This window comes from Ornithorhynchus anatinus, chromosome 4 (assembly GCF_004115215.2).
Source record: "Ornithorhynchus anatinus isolate Pmale09 chromosome 4, mOrnAna1.pri.v4, whole genome shotgun sequence".
Classification (NCBI taxonomy): Eukaryota; Metazoa; Chordata; class Mammalia; order Monotremata; family Ornithorhynchidae; genus Ornithorhynchus; species Ornithorhynchus anatinus.
The window spans coordinates 135864852-135887698 of record NC_041731.1 but is presented as its reverse complement, the minus strand read 5'-3'; the positions used below and the strand labels follow the sequence as shown (position 1 = coordinate 135887698).

Below are 22847 nucleotides of genomic sequence, written 5' to 3'. Positions count from 1 at the left end.
GGGGCAGGGCCAGAAGGCAGGGCCTGCGTTTGAACATTTGGTACACACCAGCAGGGGGCGCTGTTTGCAGTGGGGCAGGAAGTTACCTCGGGGGAGGACACTGGCCCAAACCAGCAGGGGGTGCGGCCTCGGGGGCGAGCAGATTGAGAACAAAGGTGTGTTTTGCTCTGCCATTCTCCCCGCAGGCAGAGGATCCAGCTAAAGTGGGGTTGGGCTGCCATCTACCCAGCAAGGTATGCATTGCCCTGGTCACAGGCCTGCGAATGTCCACTTTCAGGTCCAGCCAGCACAGCAAGCTCTCTGCCACCAGGAGCTGATGGGCCTGGGGTGGGTGGGCTGGGTCCTGTGTAGCAACCCCACCCCGCCGCCCCGGGCTGCCCTCTTGTGCCGCCGCCCTGAGCCTCTGCCCTGTGCTGCCCTCCTGTGCCCCTGCCCTAAGCTGCTCCCCTGAGCCTCTGCCCTGGGCTGCCTTCCTGTGACACTGCCCTGAGCCTTTGCCCTGCTCTGCCCTGTGTCTAATGCTTTGAAGGTCCATCACCATCTGATCGATGCAGACTTGGAGCGCAGATGCAGTCCTAAAACGGGGCACGATGAGGCGGCACCATTTCAATCCCATCCCTTGGAGAGGCAGCGGCACACGACTGACTTCTCCCAAACCATCACCCAGCCAACACTGGAGGAGCCCTCAGGGCCCTTATTAAAACTCTTCCAAGGCCCCCATGCGGACCCAGTGAGACAACCACCCCCACCACGTGGCAGCCCTGCACCGATCCCTGGCCCCTGGTGCTGCCTGCCACAGCCACCCACCTGCACAACACCCACCTGTCACCAGCCCACCACTGCAGCACACACGTAACCCACCCCCTTGCACTGATCAATGCCAATGCCCACCCACTGTGCCACCCATCTCCCAATGCCACCTGACACTCCCACCCCTTGATGCCACCCAACCACTACTGTCACCCACCACCACTGCCCACCTCCACCACCCACCCTCAACTCCGCCCACCGCCGATGCCACCCACCCCCCAGCATCGGCTGGCCCCAGCTCTGCCCACTGCCCCCCAGAACTTCCTTCCTCTACCAACACCCACCCCCCAGCACTGCCCACCTCCAGGTCCGCCCTCCGCCACCGCCGCCCGCCCCCCAGAACTATGCACCTCCAGATCCACCCACCACCACCCATCCCCAGCTCTGCCCACCACCTGTCCCTGGGCACCAGCCGCCCCCCGGTCAGCCCACCTCCCAGCACTGCCCAGCCCCGGTCGACGGACCTTGAGCACGGTGACGTATGGCGTCCCGTCGGCACCATACTTGCTGCCGTTGACCTCCACATGCTTCAGCCACTGGATGTGGGGCTGGGCGTCACTGTACACCTTGCAGTGGAACTCCACGTCACTGCCCACCACCACCGTCTGGTTGGCGGGCAAGCCAGCCTGCAGGATGGGCCGGTGCGGCGATCGCTCTACCGGACAGAACAAGCCCAGGGACCGTCAAGGGCCAGTGTCGGCAGGCCCCGACGCGACTCCCTCCTCCCACCCGGAGTTCAGTGCAGCATGTGCCTCCCCTCCCCCGCCCACTCGCTAGGACATCAGCTCCAAGGGCAGGAATCAGGTCCACCTACTCTCTCGTCCTTCCCTCGCTACTCAGGACAGTGCTCTGCACACAGTTGACCGTCACCTCCGAGGGTGGGTATCAGATTCTCTAACTCTCTAGTCCTCTCCTCACAAGATTGCTCAGCACACTGTCGACCGTCAGCTCCGAGGGCGGGAATCGAATCCGCTAATTCTCTCATTCTCCCTTCAATGTTCAGGACGATGCTCAGCACACAGTCGTCCGTCAGCTCCGAGGGCGGGAACTGGGTTCGCCAACTCTCTCAACTTCCCCTCAACACTCAGGATGGTGCTCTGCAGAGTTGACTGTCAGCTCCTCAAGGGCAGGGATAGGGTCTACTAACTTTCTCGTCCTCCCCTCCCCCCATGCTCAGTATAACGCCCTGCACACAGTGAGTGCTCAGTGACGACTCCTGACTGATGGGTAGGTTTGGAGCAATGACCCCACAAGGGGCAGCCGGGCTTGGGCCAGAGCTCACTCACCCAGCACATCGAGCGTGTAGGTCTGCCGGATGCTGCCGTGTTCGTTCTCTACCACACACGTGTAGTTCCCCCGGTCCGACGGCACCACGCTCTCCATGACCAGGCTCCACTGCTGGTGCCGCAGCTGGGTGGGTGGGACAGACGAGCGGCCATGAGTGGTGGGGGCACCACGGGCTGCAAGGAGGGAGCGGGGGCCGGAGCTTGGCCAGCATCTCTGTCCTCCATCACTCTCTCCTGCTGTACCCACAGTCACCCGGGGGGAGAGGGCGTGGAAGATGGGCAGGGGTGAGGAGGACTGGTGAGAACCAGGGAGGAAGAGCCATTCACTCTGGGCTTCAGAAGTCACTGGTAAGAGCGAGTCTGAGGGGCAGTGAATAATAATAACAATAATAATTATGGTATTGGTTAACACTATGTGCCAGGAACTGTACTAAATGTTGGGGTAGATACAATCAAATTGGATTGGACACAGTCCCTATACTACATGGGGTTCACAGTCTCAATCCCAATTTTACAGATGAGGTAACTGAGGCATGGGGAAGTAAAGTGACTTGCCCAAGGTCACACAGCAGACACATGGTTGAGCTAGGATTAGAACCCATGACCTTCTAAGATAATAATGGCACTTGTTAAGTGTTTACCAGATGCCAGGCACTATAATAAGTGCTGGGGTGGATACAAGCAAATTGGATTGGTCACAGTCCCTGTCCCACATGGGGATCACAGTCTCAGTCCCCATGCTACAGATGAGGCAACTGAGGCACAGAGAAGTGAAGTGACTTGCCCAAGGTCAAACAGCAGACAAGTGGCAGAGTCAGGATTAGAACTCATGACCTTCCAACTCCCAGGCCCGTGTTCTATCCCCTACACCATGCTGCTTCTCAGCAGATGGAGCTAACCAAGGCTGGGGGAGAGTGACACAATGGTGCTAACCAAGGCTGGGGAGGAGTGACATGATGGCATTAACCAAGGCTGGGGGACAGTTGAGGATTTGGGATTTTCATTAGGGAGCAGCTAGATGCTCCTCAGGGGTTCAGCAGGGCTGTTGGAATATAAAACTCCCAAAGCTACATAAGATCAACAGGACAGAGATGTGGCAGTTTGGGTTGGAACTCCTGGAGTCAGGGAAAAGGAAGGGGAAAAAGCCTGAAGAAACCGTGGGCTCGACAGTGGTGACAGTGAGAGGAGCTGAGACCAAAGGGCCCGGACAAGGGGAGGCAGAGCAGGTTGGGAAGTATCGGTTGGGGAGGTCGATACGGAGACTGGGGGATGCAGACTGAGGCAGGGGAAGACTCCAGTCGAGGAGTCTTTTGGGACTGGGACCATGGGGAAAGAGCAAGAGCAGGAACAAGGAGAGCAATGGCACTCAAGCTCAGACAGCAACGCTCACTGCGAAGAGGAGAGTCTGGGCAAATGGTAGCTGACCGAGCGATGATGCCTGTCTTCCAGCAGTGGCCCCCAATTCCCTGCCATGGTCACTGCCGGGCCACCTGGCTGACCCCCACGGGCCCCCTCCCTCCTCACTCATTCACTCACCTTGATCCCCCCGATGCGGTGCTCCCCCTTGAACTCCTTGCCGTTCTTCAGCCAGTGGATGGTCGGGGCCGGGTTCCCGGCCGCAGGGCAGCGGAAGCGGACGGTGTTGGCGGCCGGCACCGCCAGAAGCTTCTTGTCCATCCTCTCTGGCCGGGTCCAATATGGGGCCCCTGTGAGTGGCGGACGGAGGGATGGATGGGTCGGGGGCAGGGTGAAGGGAGGGGTGCGAAGCCAAGAAGCATGGCATCGGGGGGCGGAGGGGCAGCAGGCAGAGAGGGTGGCTGGCACCCACACAAGACCTTTCAGAGAGCTGAATGTGGCTACAATCTTAACCCCTAAATCCTCACACGCTCCCTCTCCTCTGCCATTCTCACCCGCCGCCTTCATGGGACAAACTCCTGGAGGCTGGCACTGAGACCAGAAGGACAGAGAAAGGCAGGCAGAAACAGAGACACAGAGATTGGGGGGGCGAGGGGGAGCAGGGGGGCCGGGGGGCCAGGGGGAGAGAATCTAGAGAATCCTATGAGGCCAATGAGGCCAAGACAGAGATGGGCGATAGGATAGAGATGGAGGAGGCGTAGGAAAAACCCCAGGAGCAGTGACCAGCAGAGATCAGTCAGTCACAGACTGAAAACTTTCTAGACTGTAAGCTCGTTGTGGCAAGGAATGTCTATTTTGTTGCCATACTCTTCCAAGTGCTTAATACAGTGTTTTGCACACAGTAGGTGCTCAATAAATATGATTGAATGAATGAAGGTCTTGCTTGACCAGATGGGCAGCATCACTGCCTGCTGCTTAGGTGTGTAGGGGTTTGGGCCTCAAGGACCCTCACTGTCACCTCCAACAGGGGCATGGGGGAGGGGCGCCCAGTGGCCCCAGTTCAACCCCCATGTCACTGGGAAGGGAGCATTTCTGACCCAGAGCCTGGATCGATGTTGGGTTAAGGCAGTGGCAGCAGGGCCAATGCCAACACCCCGGGCACCGTGGGGCTACCCAAGGTCAAGCCCAGAGAAATCTGACTCCAGCCCCAGCCCCACTCCTCACCTGCAGGGGCAGGAGAGCAGAGCTAGACTCCTTGGCTGTGGGGGAGAGGGAAACTCCAGTCTCTCTCACCATCGACCTCATGCTCACACCCTGCTTCCTGTCCAGAACTCCTTTCCTGTCTCCATCTAGGAGATCACGGCTCTCCGCAGCTTCAAAACCCTTCTGAAATCCATCTCCTCCAGGTGGCCTTCCCTAACTAACCTCTCATCTCTCCGCCATTTCAGTCAGTCAACCATATTTACTGACCACTTACGTGTGGAGAACTCTGTACTAAGCACTTGGGAGAGTACGGCAGAACAATAAACAGACACATTCCCTGCCCATGACGAGCTTAGAAGGCACTTATGTCCTTACTCACTGGTGTATGAAGGACAACTACGGACTTGAGGCAGTGACTTAGTGGTAACATATCTACTGAGTGCTCCTGGGAGCAGGGGGCATGAACTGTAGTGAGCATCTGGAAAGTATATTAAAAATAAACAACAACAAAAAAATGACAGATCCCCTGCTCATCCGGAGACAGACATAAAAAAATATTTTCTAGAATTAGACGAATGTAGATACAAGGGTGCTGAGAGGCCTGGATTGGGTATGTGAGTCCTGTGTAGGCTTTGGGGTGTTGAAGCTAATCAGGGCAGCCTTGTCGGATGGTGGTGAGATTTTAGAAGGCGGTGGGTTTCTCAAAGCTCAGTTCTGGCTGTCCTTCTGGTCTCCACCTACATCCATTCCCTCAGAGAACTCATTCGTTCCCTACAGTCTCAACTACCATCTCTACAAGGATGATTCCCAAATCCACCTCTCCATTTCTGCAGTCTTGCATTTCCTCCTGCCTTCAGGACATCTCTACTTGAATGTCCAGCTGACCCCTTAAAATGAGCACATCCAGAACAGAACTCATCTTCCCACCCAAATCCTGTCCTCCCCAAGATTTTCCTATCACTGTAAACAGCACCACCATCCCCCATCTCACAAGCCAGTAACCTTAACATTCTCCTCAACTCACCTTTCCCATTCATCTCACATATTTGATCGGTCACCGCAACCCGTGGGTCCAGACTCCACTTCTTTCTCTCCATTCGAACTGTTACCACACTGGTCCCATCCAGTGTGCACCTGTCACATCCTGCCTCTTCTACCACATCAGACTCTTCTCTTACCTCCCTGCCTCTAGCCTCTCTCCTCTCCGGTCAATGATTCACTCTGCTGCCTTGTACATTTTTTCTAAAAATTTGCTCTGGGCACATCTCCCCACGCCTTAGAAATCTATAGGGATTATTCCTCCATCTCTGCTAACGACAACTCCTATTCATTGGCTTTAAGGCATCAATCAGCTCTCCCCTTCCTATTTAACTTCACCCCTCTCCCACTACAACATAGTCCAGCGTGGCTCAGTGGAAAGAGCACAGGCTTGGGAGTCAGAGGTCATGGGTTCTAATCCCGACTCCGCGACTTGTCAGCTGTGTGACCTTGGGCAAGTCACTTAACTTCTGTGTGCCTCAGTTCCCTCATTTGTAAAATGGGGAGCCCTATGTAGGACAACTTGATTACCTTGTATCTACCCCAGCGCTTAGAGAAGTGCTTGGCACATAGTAAGCGCTTAACAAATACGAACATTATTATTATAGTCCACGCCTCTAATGCCAATCTACTCACTCTACCTTGTCCCTCTCGCCACCAACTCCTTGCTCATGCCATCCCTCCTGCCTGGAATTTTTTCTTTTTAATGGTATTTGTTAAGCACTTACTGTGTGCCAGACTGTGCCAGACACTGTATTAAACACTGGGCTAGATGCAAGATAATCAGGTTAGACACAGTCCCTGCCCCACAGAGGGCTCACAATCTTAATCCCCATTTTACAGGTAACTGAGGCACAGAGAAGCTAAGTGGCCTGCCCAAGGTCATTCAGCAGGCAAGTGGCAAAGCCGAATTAGAAGCCAGGCCTCTGACTCCCAGGCCCATGCTCTTTCCACTAAGCCACGCTGCTTCTCAATTCCCTCTCCCTTCACATCAGCCAACCATGGCATTTATTGAGAACTCACTGTGTGCAAAGCACTGCAAAAAGTCCTTGGGAGAGAACAATACAGGAAGACTGGTAGACACATTCCCTACCCACAAGGATTTTGCAGTTCCTGCCTAAAAGACCACTGCTTGCCCCATCTTCAAAACCCTACCCAAGTCAACCAATCAATCATTTTCATTGAGTGCTGTGTGCAGGGACTGTACTAGGTGCTTGGGAAAGACATCTCCAGGAAGCCTTCCCTGATTAAACTCTCATCTCCCCATCCTATATCTCCCCCTACCAGATGCCAATTGAGCACCTTTGCACTAAGTAGGCATTTAGATACTCAGTCCCCCTCCCCATCCTGGTAGAATTTAAGTACATTTCTTTAAACTCTATTGCTTCCCCTACCTAGCATTTAGTTTATGGTCCATCTCTCTTACTAGACAGCCAGCTCCTTGAAGGTGAGGATAATGTTTACTCCCTCTGTTGTATTGTCCTCTCCTAAGCACTTAGTATAACAGGCCCTGTACCCCAAGAGACGCTCAGTAAATATTCCTGACTGCGAAGGAGGGCTCCGAATGAATGCTCATGGGAGTGGTGGGGAGGAGTTTGAGGACCTCAGACAGGTAGCATTCACTTGCATCCGGGTCAGGAAGCTGCCAGCAGCCCGTCTGCCCTGTCCTCTGGGGATCTGGCCCTGGCCCACTTCCCTGGCCAGGTTGAGCAGGAATCACTGACCCCGGCCAGGTTCCCAGCATGCCTTGTGAGCTCAGCACACCTTTATTTGCAGCTGAGCACTCCCCGGGCCGCCCACCTCTAACTTCTCCCTATAGGACCCTTTCAAATGAGTTTTTTTACAGGTTATTGCGGCCAAAATGACATAGGTCCGGCTTCCCCAACTCCACGGAGTGTGGAACCAGAGGGCCCTGGGACTCCCTGGGCCAAACCCTCGCCCAGAAAAAGCCACCCTGAGACGCACCACTTGGGAACAATGATTGACTGTAAGCACTCGGAAACACCAGTGAAGCACTCAAAGTTTCTACCTCTGGGGAAGAAAGCCTCCGACCCACCTGTCACCTGCTCAGAGTCTGTCCCAGCTACCCTGTCAGCTCCTAGAGGGCAAGACTCACTAGTAACTCCATTACACTCTCCCAGGTATTCAAGACAGTGCTTTCCACCCAGGATATACCCAACACATAGCCCAGTACACTGGAGACAGCCAGCATAGAGCCCTGCACATAGGAGATGCCCAGCCAATACTAGTTATAGATTGAGCAGCTGTTAAGCCTCTCTCCCATCACCAGTCTAGGGATTGTGGAGGGTTGCTCAGTGTTTCTCCCACCTTCCTGCCCTGCCTCTCGAACCTCCGGTTAAGAGAGGGGTCAAACTTCCTGATGGACTCTTCACAACCCTAAAAACCCCAAGTGCAGAGAGGAACACACAATCCGACCTACAAGCTCACGGAGCCAGTGAAAACTCCCAGGACGAGTCCAGCATCCAGCCGTGGGATGGGGTGGATAGGGGAGGGAGGGAGGGATGGAGGGAAGGAGGGAGAGATGGAGGGAAGGAGGGAGGGAGGGAGGCAAGGATCAGGGTCACTCCCAGCCCCACAGCACATAAGTACATATCTACATTATTCATTTATTTATTTATACTAACATCTGTCTCCCCCTTTAGACTGCAAGCTCATTGTGGACCACCATTCTGGTGGGTCCTTAGGCTCAGTTATAAGGTAAAGTCACTTCCTAATCACTCCTGGTAACAAAGGAGAAGACCAACTCTGGATAAATGAATCCCACAAATAATCTCAAAGTTTAATTTTAGCTCAGTAGTTTTCACATTCTCCCACAGCAAATCTTTAATCAATGCTGCCATCAAATAGCAAATCTGATTGATCTGACTTTATCTCCAACCACCGTGTGGATGGTGGCAGGCAAAATTGCCAGTCAGGATCTGCAGCCCCAGAACCTCAGTCATCTCCCAGGCCCACCAGAATTCCTGGCCCGGCTACCCCAAGACCCGTATCTGAGGCCGGGGTGCCTCGCTTGGCTACTGGAAGACCAACCTCTGTGACCAGGGTGCCTGGTCTGGCTATCGAAAGACTCGTCTCTCAGTCCAGGTAGCCTGGACAGAGGTTGGAGAAATTTTCCAGCAAGGCTGACCCTCAGCCAAGACACACAACCCATTTGGAACACGGATACAGGGCGCTTGTCAAAGGGAACACACACAGCTTGTAAGCCAAGACAGAGCATTCACACAGACGGCCAGCCAGGACAGAGTGCACACATGCACACATGTACATATACACACACGACTAGCTGGGACAGTGTGTGCATGAACACACACACTAACACACAAACATCCCCCCGCCTCCTGCCCGGAACCAATCTGGATGGCACTGAGCACTGGTCACTCACCTGCGTCTTCCATTTCGTCATCATCATCTTCATCGTCGCCTGACGATGGAGAATCTGCAGGGTGGAGGAGGTGGGGGCAGAGGGGGCAGAGGGGGCCAGTCAGTAGTTTTCCCTGCCCTCCCCACTTGTGCTCATTTCCTCTCTCATCTCCTCTGACTGCTGACCCTTCCTCCCCAAACCCTTCTCTCCAACTAGGTCTCATCGAGACTCCAAAATTCCTGCCCCCTACCTGACCGGCTGGCCCCTTTCAGACCCTTATCCACCCTCGCTGCTGGCATAAAACCTCCTGTCCCCAGCTGCTGGCCTCCCACCCCAGGGTCCCCGGTCCCCCTGTACCCCCTACTGCCCACCAGTGCGAGGATGGGGAACCTAGGTAAGCCTTGACTGTGCCGATGGCCCAGCCCAGCCACTGTCCAGCATCATGGGGAAAGTGGACCGGACAGAGCCCGATGAGGGCATGTGGCCCCACTCTGACCAAGCCTGGGGGTCCCATATCCGGGGGTCCCGTGTCCAGGGGTCCCAAGCCCAGACAAGGTAGTCACGGTGCTTCAGAGAGGCAGAGCAGCCCAGGTCACTGGGTCATCAGCTGACCAATCTGGGAACAGTGCCTCAAGTGCCCTCTGCTTACCCTTCACCCCAACCCGGAGCCACCCCCGACCCCTCGGCCGGCATCTGGAGCCTGGAGAGGGTTCCTAGTGCATCCCGGTTCCTTCAGTTGCCCTGCCATGGCTCGGGCTCATATTCCTCCACCTTTGAGTGACCATTTTCCATGCACCTCCAATGTCTCCTGGCCAATGGGAGCAGAGCCTCAGGCAGCTGGGCCTCAGGAAACCACTGGGGAGCCCCTTGCTGACCTTGGAGGCAATGACATTCTGTCCAAGGACAATCCATCCCTCTCCCAGCTACCTCACTCACTGGTGGGCCCGCTTTCCCCCAGCACACCTCTACTGAGGGGATGGGGAGCCCTCAGCTCCCTAGGAAGAGAGTCAAGGGGAAAACGATGCCCCCTGAGGGAGGGGGTCTGAGATAACCCTGATAGGATAGTCTTGCCCCTCCTATTCTTTCACTCATTCAATCAATCGTATTTATTGAGTGCTTACTGTGTGCAAATGACTATACTCTGATTCAGTTCCAGGGGCAGCTGCCTCACCCATACTACCTCCTCCCACTTTGCTTCCCCTCTCTGGCCAGGTTTCCTTCACAGGGGAGACGGGGAGCCCACCGCATGGACAGATGGCCACCATCCAAGCCTCTCCCATGCACTCAGCCCTCTTGGGTCTGAGAGCCACTAGTCGACAACGGACCCGACTGCGGCTCAGCCCAATGAGCGGGGGGTGGAGTGCTCCCCTAAAAGCCCAGAGCAGGGCTGGGACCGCAGCTGCCCTCACCAGTCACTCTGACGCTGAAGTTGCCGAGGATGTCGCGGGAGTCTCTGCGCCGGCAGCTGTAGAAGCCCGAATCTGCCGAGGACACATTGGTGATGGTCAGCAGCCTCTGCCCGACATGTGTCGTGTTGTTGGGCTCCACCCCGGTGCCATCTTTGAGCCACTGAATGGGCATGGAGCCCGCAGGATCACAGGACAGCAGGATGGTGTCTCCGCTGCTGAAGACCAGCTCCTCCAGCAGCTCAGCCTCACTCCGCAGCCGCTCTACAGGGGATGGGGGGAAGACAGAGGGCAAGGGGACAGGGGGATTCCTCGCTGTTGGCTTTAAAGCCCTCCATCACTTTGCCCCTTCTTACCTCACCTCCCTTCTCTCCTTCTACATCCCAGCTCATACACTCCAGTCCTTGGGTGCTACCCTTCTCACAGTGCCTCCATCTCGTCTGCCTCGCCACTGACTGCTGGCCCACGTCCTACCTCTTGCCAAACAATCACTCTTCCCCCTTCAGAGCCCTAATGAAGGCACACATCCTCCAAGAGGCCTTTCCAGACCAAGGCCCCTTTTCCTCAGCTCCCCCTCCCTTCCGTGTCAACTTGACTCGCTCCCTTTGCTCTTCCCCCTCTCCCCATCCCATAGCACTTAGTTATGTATGTATAGATAATTCTACTTATTTATATTGATGCCTGTTAACTTGTTTTGATGTCAGTCTCCCCCACCTTCTAGGCTGTAAGTCCACTGCAGGCAAGGATTGTTTCTCTTTATTGCTGTATTGTACTTTCCGACTGCTTAGTACTGTGCTCTGCACACACTAAGCACTCAATAAATATGATTGAATGAATGATTCCATTCCACCTGGTCTGTCTTAGAGCACTGCTGGCAGCAGTGGAGCAGTAGGGCGGTAGCATCCAGAATGAGTGTGCATACGCCCACTGGGCGCGATGTGCCCGGGGCTCAGGCTTCGGGATGAAGTGCTGGTGGCATAATAATAATAATAATAATAATAATAATAATAATAATGTTGGTATTTGTTAAGCGCTTACTATGTGCAGAGCACTGTTCTAAGCGCTGGGGTAGATACAGGGTAATCAGGTTGTCCCACGTGAGGCTCACAGTTAATCCCCATTTTACAGATGACGGAACTGAGGCACAGAGAAGTTAAGTGACTTGCCCACAGTCGCACAACTGAAAAATGGCAGAGCCGGGAGTCGAACCCATGACCTCTGACTTCGAAACCTGGGCTTTTTCCACTGAGCCACGCTGCTTCCCCATGGATCACCGCTGGGCACCAGTCTCTCAGCTGTGCTTGTGGGCCCCCGCCACCATCCCCATACCTGCCTCTCATTCAGACTGCCTGGCCAGTTCAGTCCTTTTTTTTAATGGTATTTGTTGAGCACTTATTAGGGGGTAGATACAAGCTAATCAGATTGGACTAGTCCCTGTCCCTGCTCACACCTCAATCCCCATTTCACTGAGGAGGGAACTGCAGCCCAGAGAAGTTTAAGTGACTTGCCCAAGATCACACAGCAGGTAAGTGGCAGAGCTGGGATTAGAATCCCCTCAAGGAGCTTGAAATCTGAGTGCCTGGGAGAATGCCATAGAACTATTAGACACAGCCCCTTGACCTTAAAGAGCTTACTGTCTGGTTTGTGAAGAGCATTTGGGAGAGTACAGTATAGTAAGTCAACATAATCCCTGTTCTCAGGGAGTTTACAGTCTAGTCTGGGAGAAAGACACTGAAACTACAAGTAGAGGACACAGCTCGGTTTAAAGCTATAGACAGGGTGCTGTGCTGGGGGGGGAGGGTGGTAGGGGGGTGAGGACCTAAGTTCTCTTGGGGGGCAGACACAGACTCAGGTGCTTACCAGGTGAGGGCCCAAGGGCACTGGAGTTCTGCCATCCATGAAGAGGACCTAATTCACCCCAACGTGAGACTGGTGGTGTCCATTGCCCTTTAGCCCAGATGTCCAGAACTCTAGGAAGGGGCCTGAAACCCAGGCAGCCAGTGTGAAGGCAGTCCCCATTGGGACCCAAAAGCCCCAGACAACTGTCATGGGGCTGGGCAGCCCCAGAGAAGCCATGACAGTGGGCGGGGGGCTGAGGGGGTCAGCTCTGGAGACTCCCACACCTGCCCATTGGCACGAATGGGGAGAGGGGACTCTGAGGGCGGGAATCTCGGGTATGCAACAATTTTGGGGTCTGGTTTGAGACCTCGGTAAAATGCGGACAGGGCAGAGGCGATGGCTCCTGCCCTCTGTCACCCCCCGGGACCAGACTGGACCATCCCTCGGGCCACGTGGTGACGACACTCGGAAGGATGGGGGAAGCACTCGCTCCATCCTGGAACTCTGAGCTGCCCTGACCAGTACTGGGGTCTGGGGTTCCCTGGGAGGGGCAGAGGAGCAAAGGGGCAGACAGGCGGAGAGCAGAGAAGCGGAGGGGTGGCAAGCTGGGGCCAAGGAAAACGTGTCCATAGAAGCTTGTTTGCTCAGATCTTTTTCCAAGTCCCTTGAGGGGGATTTCACTGGGCAAAGGGCAAAGTATTTTATCAGCTTGGGGCTCTGTGTTGTGATAGCAATCGCTGCTGGGGGCGCGGGGGAGGGGGGCGCTTCCAGGGCAAATGTCCTGCCCAGACTCGTTCTAGCATATGGGTCATCCCAGGCCCAATCTGGCAGACAGGATTTGTCTGAGTCAGAGATGAAAGTCACCTCTCATAACTTTAGGCAAAGTTCAAGGTCAGCAAAAAAGAAGAGAGGCGGTGTGTACCTGTGTCGGCTAGCCGCTGCCCGACCCGCCCGCCCGCCACCCCGCCTGCCACCCCCGGTTTATGGGCTCTCACCAGTGAAAGGGGTTTGGTCTGGTGGTTGGTGCAAAGGCTGGGAGACCGAGACAGCCGGTTCCGCCACATGGGTCTGTCTGTCTGCCTGTCTCCGGGCAAACCTCCAGAAAACCCCAGAACCCCGATTCCCTCGGGAAAGGCTTTCTTTGCTCCTCAAGGGGTGGGCATGGGGCTCACCTAGGGCCACCGGCAGGACCAGAGCAAAGACTCCCCACTGAGCACCAGTTACCTACTTCAGGACTCAGCCCCCACTCTGCAAAAGCCTGGGCAGAGAGGGTCTCGGCCCCAAGGACAGGCACGGGATGGGCAGGGCTCAAAAAAAGGGTCATCACCAGGGCCTCACACAGCACCAGCACAAGCAGCCCTGATCCCCAACAACCCCTGAACTGCTCAGCTTCATTTGCTTTGGTCTCAGCCAGTCTGGAGTTGCAGCCGCTGGACTGTTGATTGGAGGAATCCAGCCAGAAGGCACCTCTGAAGGCTCCCAACAGCGGCTATGGAGTTGGGCAACCTGGGAGCTGGGGGGACAACTGCTCATTCAAGCTGAAGGAAGAAAGTCACTGAGAGAGCAGCTCACCAACCATGGCAGGCACAGGCAAACTGTCCAAGGGGGCCAAGGACAAGCCTGGTTTCAGGAGCAGCGTGGCTCAGTGGAAAGAGCACGGGCTTTGGAGTCAGGGCTCATGAGTTCGAATCCCAGCTCTGCCACTTGTCGGCTGTGTGACTGTGGGCGAGTCACTTAACTTCTCTGTGCCTCAGTTCCCTCATCTGTAAAATGGGGATTAAGACTGTGAGCCCCACGTGGGACAACCTGATTCCCCTGTGTCTACCCCAGCGCTTAGAACAGTGCTTGGCACATAGTAAGCGCTTAACAAATACCAACATTATTATTATTAGGAGGGCACAACGCTCTTGCTCTCAGCTGAAGGAGCCGGGCTCCCCAGCCCTCCCTTCTGCACCCTCCAGCCAGGACTGTCCGGGTGACCCTCCCCCTGAGCCCATATAGCCTTGGGACTCTGGAGGGAAAGAGGAGGAAGAACCAATGCTTATGGAGGGAGGAAAGAGCTGCCTCACCCAGGCCGGGCCCTTCCCAGGCACAAGGCACTGCTCCGTTTCCACTTACACCCAGGAAAGTTTCCCCTAGGGCCAGGCAGCCTCCCCTGAAGAGCAGCAGCCAGAGATGGGTACAAGGTGTTCTTGGCCAGCACCGCACCCACAGGGTCCCTCCCCCCCATCTGGTTTTTCCTCAGGGTCAGAAAGGTTGGCCACTAAGCAGGAAACCATGGGGAGGCTCCCCACGGCCCCCATGCCTCTCCAGAGATGGGGGCAAGGAAGGGTTCAGGCCAGGCCACCGTCTCCCCTCCGCTGCCTTCCCTCTGCCATGTCTCCAAATCGGCCATTCAGAATGGCGGGTTTACCAAGCTCTGGTCCTTTAACCAGTTCCTTCCCAGCCCAGATGGATGCCTGAGTGTCCCAGGCCCACATTCCCATAGCACCCTGGAGATAGTGGGGACTCAGGGAATAGAGAAGCAGCGTGGCTCACTGGAAAGAGCACGGGCTTTGGAGTCAGAGGTCATGGGTTCAAACCCCGGCTCTGCCACTTGCCAGCTGTGTGACTTTGGGCAAGTCACTTAACTTCTCGGTGCCTCAATTCCCTCATCTGTAAAATGGGGATTAAGACTGTGAGCCCCACGTGGGACAACCTGATTCCCCTGTGTCTACCCCGGCGCTTAGAACAGTGCTCGGCATAATAGTAAGCGCTTAACAAATACCAACATTATTATTATTATTATTATAGTGGGGACTCGGGGAATAGAGAAGCAGCGTGGCTCAGTGGAAAGAGCCCGGGCTTGGGAGTCAGATAACATGAGTTCAAATCCCAGCTCTGCCACTTGTCAGCTGACTATAGGCAAGTCACTTCACTTCTCTGTGCCTCAGTTACCTCATCTGTAAAATGGGGATTAACTGTGAGCCTCACGTGGGACAACCTGATTACCCTGTACTACCCCAGTGCTTAGAACAGTGCACTGCACGTAGTAAGCACTTAACAAATACCAACATTATTATTATTATTATTATTATAAGTTCGGGACTGGGAGTCAGCAGTGGGGGGCCGGGTCATGGCTCCAGTCCCGGCTCTGCCCTGGGCCTGCTATGTGGCCTCAGGCAAGTTACTTATCCTCTCTGGGCCCCTGTTTTCCCACCTGTAAAATGGCAAGAAGATTCGCCCCTCCCACTCTGTCCCTCGGACTATCAACTCAGCATGGGACAGGGACCATGCCCAATCTGACTGTTCCATGCCCACCCCAGTGTCTGGCATAGTGTAACAACTGAGCAGATGCTTTAAGTTGTCTGAGCCCAGGAGGGATCGTGGGCAGAACCAGAAATGTGTCTAGATTCTAGATGAACTGAATCTGATTTTCAGGGTGGAGGCCAAGGTGATGTTTGGGATCAACTGAGTGGGAAGAGCAGCGCCCAAGGACAGAAGGCTGTAAATCTATACAGAGGGGTGAAAAATGGTTTGTTTTTTTGTTGTTGCTTTTTCAAATGTTGTTTAAGTGCTTATTTCTGCCAGGCATTGTACTAAGCACTGGGGTAGACACAAGCAAATCAAGTTGGACACAGTTCCTGTCCCAGAGGGGCCTACAGTCTTAATCCTCATTTTACAGATGAGGGAACTGAAGCACAGAGAAGTGAAGTGACTTGCCCAAGGTCACAGAGCAGACAGACTAAGCCCCACTTTTCCTCCTCTCCCACTCCCTTCTGTGTCACCCTGACTTGCTCCCTCTGTTCTTCCCCCTTCCCTGCCCCACAGTACTTTCGTATATATCTGTAATTTTATTTATTTGTATTCATGTCTGTCTCTCCACCTCTAGACTGTAAGGTTGTTGTGGGCAGAGAGTGTCACTGTTTATTGTTGTGTTGTATTTTCCCAAGTGCTTAGTACAGTGTTTTGCACACGGTAAGCTATTTTACTGCTACAGGCTCCCGTAATATCCCGGCTAGATTACTGTGTCAGCCTGCTCTCTGATCTCCCTTCCTCCTCTCTCCCCCCACTCCGGTCTATTCTTCACTCCGCTGCCCGGCTCATCTTCCTGCAGAAACGGTCTGGGCATGTCACTCCCCTTCTTAAAAACCTCCAGTGGTTGCCTATCAACCTCCGCACAAAACAAAAACTTCTCACTCTAGGCTTCGAGGCTCTCCATCACCTTGTCCCTTCCTACCTCTCCTCCCTTCTCTCTTTCCACTGCCCACCCCGCACGCTCCAATCCTCTGTCGCCCACCGTCCCCGTTCTCGCCTATCCCGCTGTCGACCCCGGGGCCACGTCCTCCCGGGGTCCTGGAACGCCCTCCCTCCTCACCTCTGCCAAACTAATTCTCTTCCCCTCTTCAAAACTCTACTTAAAGCTCACCTCCTCCAAAAGGCCTTCCCAGACTGAGGTCCCCTTTTCCTTCTGCTCCCTCTACCCCCCCCCTTCACCTCTCTGCAGCTAAACCCTCTTCTCCCCCCTTTCCCTCTGCTCCTCCCCTCTCCATCCCCCTCCCCTCAGCACTGTACTCGTTTGCTCAACTGTATATATCTTCATTACCCTATTTATTTTGTTAATGAGTTGTACATCACCTTGATTCTATTTATTTGCTATTGTTTTAATGAGATGTTCTGCCCCTCGATTCTATTTATTCCCATTGTTCTTGTCTGTCTCCCCCGATTAGACTGTAAGCCCGTCAAAGGGCAGGGATTGTCTCTGTTACTGATTTGTACATTCCAAGCGCTTAGTACAGTGCTCTGCACATAGCGCTCAATAAATACTATTGAATGAAGTAAGCGCTCCATAAATACGACTGAATGAATGAATGAAGATGGCAGAGCTAGGATTAGAACCCAGGCCCTCCTGACCCCATGCCCTTGCTCTATCCACTAGACCACGCTATTTCTCTAACAGAAGTTCCCTGGGTGGCAGATTTTTTTCAGCTTTCCCGAAGGGTGGGGTGAGGAAGGGGGCACCGGATCGGGCCTCCTGCTTCAGTCCTGCAAGCACTGCGGGTTGGCGCTCCCCTCCTGGGGAGGCGCAAACTCTGCAGGGACCCAGGCGCCCTTGGAGGACAGAATCTCCCGCTTCTTTAGGCTGCTTGCCTCTAAGGCTGAGGGAAACCTCTGACAGGACGAGGTGGGGGTGGGCTGGAGGCAAGGGGGAGATGGGGAGGAGGTCGAGTGGGAGGGGGAGTTCCCCCAGAAACTGACAAACAGAATGAATGAATTCATCTAGGGGGGAGGCGGCCGCTTGGCCTTTGCAAAGATAAGGAGGAGGAACCCTAAGTGATGTCAACAGACACTGGGAGACATCTTTGTTTTTTAAAAGCCTTCAATAAAAATCGGTGGCTCAGAGTCCGAGGGCCTGAGAGAAGCTCTGCTTTTGTTATGGAGATGAGGCGTTCAAGTCACTTGATTAAAAAGATTCTCCCCCACTGTGAAGTTTATTCCAGGGAAACAAAACAGAAAAGCCCTTCACAAAGCAAGTTAATCAAGTGAAAGGGGGGAACCCTGCCATTCCAGGGCCAGAGGGAAGAATCCCATCGAGCCCGAGTGGTGATACACCCATACCACGCCCACACCCCCACATGCACCCACGGGAGCGATAACCCCCGCGTCGGAGAGGGAGGCAAGGCACTGTCACCATCGTCCCTTTTTCCGGCAAGTCAAGAGACCCTTCTATGGGCCAGGAAGAGTCTGGCCCGGGGCTTCTGGGAGGGAAAGCAGATGTTGCACATCTGCCTCACCCACTGAGCCACTGTCCTCGCTGTTCTGCAGCCCTTAATTTACATCCTCATCAAAGGCTGCAGCAGGGACTAACCGGTTTTCTCTGAGAAACAGCCTCTGCTCGCCCCCTCCCTCCCTCCCTCTCCGCCCTCGGGCCCCCGCCTTCACTGGGCCCACTCTTGGCCACAGGCCGGTCTCTTCAGCTCCAGAGAAATCAGACCGGAGAGGAAGACGATTTCCATTTAGGAGGCATGGAGTTGCTGAATTCAGATTTTGATGCCAGGAGAAGATGGCTTTCAGGCACTCGATCAGCTATCTCCCTCCTACCTCACCTTGTTGACTTCCTATTACAGCCCAGCTCGCATATTTCACTCCTCTAACACTAATGTACCTCCATCTCAACTACCTGGCTACCAAGCCCTCGCCCACACGCTACTCTGGCCAATAATTCCTTCCCCCTTCGTGTATGACACACCACCACTCTCCCCACCTTCCAAGGCTTATTAAGAGCACATCTCCTCCAAGAGGCCTTTCCTGATTTTAAGTCCTCATTTCCCCCTACTCCCTCTCCCTTCTGCATCACCTATGCACTTGGATTTCAAATCTTTCAGTACTTGACATTCATCCCATCTTCAGGCCCACGGCACTTACGTACATGTCCAAAAGTTATTGAAACGTTTGTCTCTCCATGAAAACTGTAAACTTCTCATGGACGGGGATCATGTCTACCAACTCGATTGCATTGTACTCTCCCAAGTGCTTAGTATAGGGCTCTGCCCACACCAGATGTTCAATAAATACTATTCAGTGATCGACTGATTGATTGAAAAGGTATGTCCTGAGGAGCTGAGGAAGGGCGGTCAGCAGGCGACCAGGGCCAGGCTCCCCCAGGTCGAGACGCAGCCCCCACACCCAACTCTGCAGTTCCCCTGGGCAGCAGTTTACTGGGGTGGGCAAGGGGCAGGGGAAAGAGGATGAGGAGGAGGAGGAAGCAGCATGGTGCAGTGGAAACAGCATGGGCCTGAGAGAAGGACCTAGTTCTAATCTCTGCTCCGCCATTTTTCTGCTGTGTGACCTCGAGCAAGTCACTTCACTTCTCTGTGCCTCAGTTCCCTCATCTGTAATATGAGGATTAAGACTGTGAGTCCTACGTGGGACAGGGACTGTGTCCAACCCGATTATCTTGTATCTACTCCAGCGCTTAGAACTGGCAGTCAGTCAGTCATTCGATCGTATTTACAGTACGCGCTTAACAAATACCACAATTATTATGTGGGGCCAGGAGGGGGAGATGGTCTATGTGGGCAGCCGCCAGCTGAGCCCATGCAAGGGCTGAGGCCATGGGGAACAGCCTGAGTCTCCTGGGAGGGTCGCCTGGGGTCCCCGGGACACTCTGCCCAGCTGCTCCCGTGCTGTGTCAGCCTCTCCTCAGGACTGGAGCCGTTTGGGAATGGGCCCACCACGGCAACGGCCACTCCAGGACAAGGCCATTCTCGGGCCAGCCGCCTGGACGCGGCCCGCCACGTATAGTCCGCAGCCCTCCGGGTGGGGCCGGAGGCACACAGGGCTCCACAGGCCCCAAACGCCCAGCGGGCACCCCACCTAACCTTAGACCCCTGGTCAGCGATTGACCAGTTACCGTCCTGCCAATGGATGGGGGCGGAGGCTGAGCCAGAAGGGGAGCCAGAAGGAAAGGAGACGATCTTTCTGAGCTTAAGCACCCAAACCTTACTATAATACTCCGCACCCACTAGTTGCTCAATAGATATCACAGACAGATTGACTTTCAACGCTAAATCAACCTGCACTGTTCCAGAATTTGGGAGCTGGAATCATTGAGGCCCAGCTTGTGGCCCCATCGAGATTCTGGACCCAGATCCCAGTGTCTCTTCAGGAGCCTGGGCCCTGGCTGCCTTCCCTCAGCAAGACGAGATACAAATCAGAGTGGAAAGTGTGTGCTGAGGGGAGGGGGAAGGAGGAGGGAGGAGGAGGGTGTCCGAGCCTTCTCCAAGATCACATGGCCCTGGGAAGAATCAATCTGCCAACCCTGTCCTTCTCTGTCAGTTTTTTTGTGGTACTTGTTAAGCGCTTAAGATGTGCCAGGCACTGCACTAAGCACTGGGGTAGACAAAAGCTAAACAAGTTTGACACAGTCCATGTCCCATATGAGGCTCACAGTCCTAATCCCCATTTTACAGATGAGGTAACTGAGGCCCAGAGAAGAGAAGTGACCTGCTCAAGGTCACACAGCAGACAAGTGGTGGAACCAGCATTAGACCTCAGGTCCTTCTGAATCCCAGGCTCATGCTCTATCCACTAGACCACACTGCTTCTCAGCCTCACACATATCCAACTTTCCCAGCAGTGTATATCCACCCCACCTAATCTTCATTTACTGCTGGTTACAGTGCCAAATCCCGCCAAACACGAGTTTTATCCTCAGCTTCAGAATGGAAGCTCTCACCCTAAAATGAGGGAAGAGAGAGGCCAAGGTCAGCCTCAGGACCCAGAGGGACAGGACGGGAGGGAAGGGGACGTGCGAGGGACTTGCATAGGGACGCACGTGGCCAGGCCAGGCGCCCGGCCAGCTCCGCCTGGGCCACTGAGAATGGACACTACTGGCTCCCTGGGAGGCCAGTGTCTGGGCACAGGAGGAAAAAAATGGAGCAAAAGGAGAAAAAAGTTTTCATTCTAGTCAAAGACTGGATTCCAGCCGAGCCTTTTGAGGGAAGCATTAATTGTCATTCCAATGCCGAGTGTCCTACTTTCTAACTGGAAACGCCTCTGCAGAGCAGCTGGCCAACCCCAAGCCCAACGCCAAACCCAACGCCAAACTCAATGCCAGTGCCAACCCCAGCACCAGTTTCTTGGCATCAGACAAGCTTCCTACCCACCGAAACCTGGATCTGCATTAGGCTTAGAGATGGGTTCCAGGGTGTGCAGCCCCCAACCTCTAAAACACAAATCTCTCAGTTGACCATGTGGGTGATGGGATGGGATTGTCTGTAGGGAAGCCTGGTGGCCCTGTGTAAAGAGTCTGGGCCTGGGAGTCAAGAGAGCTGAGTTTTAATTCCAGCCCTGTCATCTGTCTGCTCTATGACCCTGTGCGAGTCACAGAACTTCTCTGACCCTCGCTCGGTTTTCTCATCTGTAAAATGGGGATAATATACCACTTCTCACACCCCCAACCTTAGACTGTGAGACTGTGTCCGATCTGATTGCATCAGCTCTTCCCCAGTACTTAATTCAGTGCTAGGCAAATGGTGTTTCTTTGGCAAATGGCATTTTCATTAATTCAGTCATTCATTCAATTGTGTTTATTGAGCACTTCTAGTGTGCAGAGCACTGTACTAAGGGTTTGGGAGAGTACAATACAACAATAAACAGACACATTCCCTGCCCACAGCAAACTTAGAGTCTAGAGGCAGGGATGATTACTAGTTAATTTATTAAGCACTTAGTGCAGAGGCCTGGGAGAGAATACAGAGTTGGGAATTAATAATAATAATAATAATAATAGTAGTATTTAAGCGCTTACTATATGCAAAGCACTGTTCTAAGTGCTGGGGGGGGACACAGGGTGATCAGATTGTCCCACATGGGGCTCACAGTTTACGGCTGACCACATGGGGCTCACCAATGAGGGCTGACCACTATTCATTCATTCATTCATTCAATAGTATTTATTGAGCGCTTACTATGTGCAGAGCACTGTACTAAGCGCTTGGGATGAACAAGTCAGCAACAGATAGAGACAGTCCCTGCCGTTTGACGGGCTTACAGTCTAATCGGGGGAGACGGACAGACAAGAACAATGGCACTAAACAGCGTCAAGGGGAAGAACATCTCGTAAAAACAATGGCAACTAAATAGAATCAAGGCGATGTACAATTCATTAACAAAATAAATAGGGTAACGAAAATATATACAGTTGAGCGGACAAGTACAGTGCTGTGGGGATGGGAAGGGAGAGGTGGAGGAGCAGAGGGAAAAGGGGAAAATGAGGCTTTAGCTGCGGAGAGGTAAAGGGGGGATGGCAGAGGGAGTAGAGGGGGAAGAGGAGCTCAGTCTGGGAACGCCTCTTGGAGGAGGTGATTTTTAAGTAAGGTTTTGAAGAGGGAAAGAGAATCAGTTTGGCGGAGGTGAGGAGGGAGGGCGTTCCAGGACCGCGGGAGGACGTGACCCAGGGGTCGACGGCGGGATAGGCGAGACCGAGGGACAGTGAGGAGGTGGGCGGCAGAGGAGCGGAGCGTGCGGGGTGGGCGGTAGAAAGAGAGAAGGGAGGAGAGGTAGGAAGGGGCAAGGTGATGGAGAGCCTTGAAGCCTAGAGTGAGGAGTTTTTGTTTGGAGCGGAGGTCGATAGGCAACCACTGGAGTTGTTTAAGAAGGGGAGTGACATGCCCAGATCGTCTCTGCAGGAAGATGAGCCGGGCAGCGGAGTGAAGAATAGACCGGAGCGGGGCGAGAGAGGAGGAAGGGAGGTCAGAGAGAAGGCTGACACAGTAGTCTAGCCGGGATATAACGAGAGCCCGTAATAGTAAGGTAGCCGTTTGGGTGGAGAGGAAAGGGCGGATCTTGGCGATATTGTAGAGGTGAAACCGGCAGGTCTTGGTAACGGATAGGATGTGTGGGGTGAACGAGAGGGACGAGTCAAGGATGACACCGAGATTGCGGGCCTGCGGGACGGGAAGGATGGTCGTGCCATCCACGGTGATAGAGAAGTCTGGGAGCGGACCGGGTTTGGGAGGGAAGATGAGGAGCTCAGTCTTGCTC

At 54.2% G+C, this 22847-nt stretch overlaps 1 protein-coding gene across 7 annotated transcripts in view; it reads right to left on the bottom strand.

Moving 5' to 3' along the window:
- FGFR3 (fibroblast growth factor receptor 3) overlaps positions 1-22847 on the bottom strand; it is a 55234-nt gene that overhangs the window by 18380 nt on the left and 14007 nt on the right. For all 7 annotated transcript variants that reach the window (XM_029063083.1, XM_029063086.1, XM_029063088.1 and 4 more), the window contains exons 3-7: positions 10485-10745; positions 9097-9150; positions 3633-3802; positions 2097-2220; positions 1275-1465 (exon numbers count right to left, since the gene is read on the bottom strand). In XM_029063083.1, coding sequence (XP_028918916.1) covers positions 1275-1465; positions 2097-2220; positions 3633-3802; positions 9097-9150; positions 10485-10745 — 800 coding nt within the window. The remainder of the gene's footprint in view (positions 1-1274; positions 1466-2096; positions 2221-3632; positions 3803-9096; positions 9151-10484; positions 10746-22847) is intronic.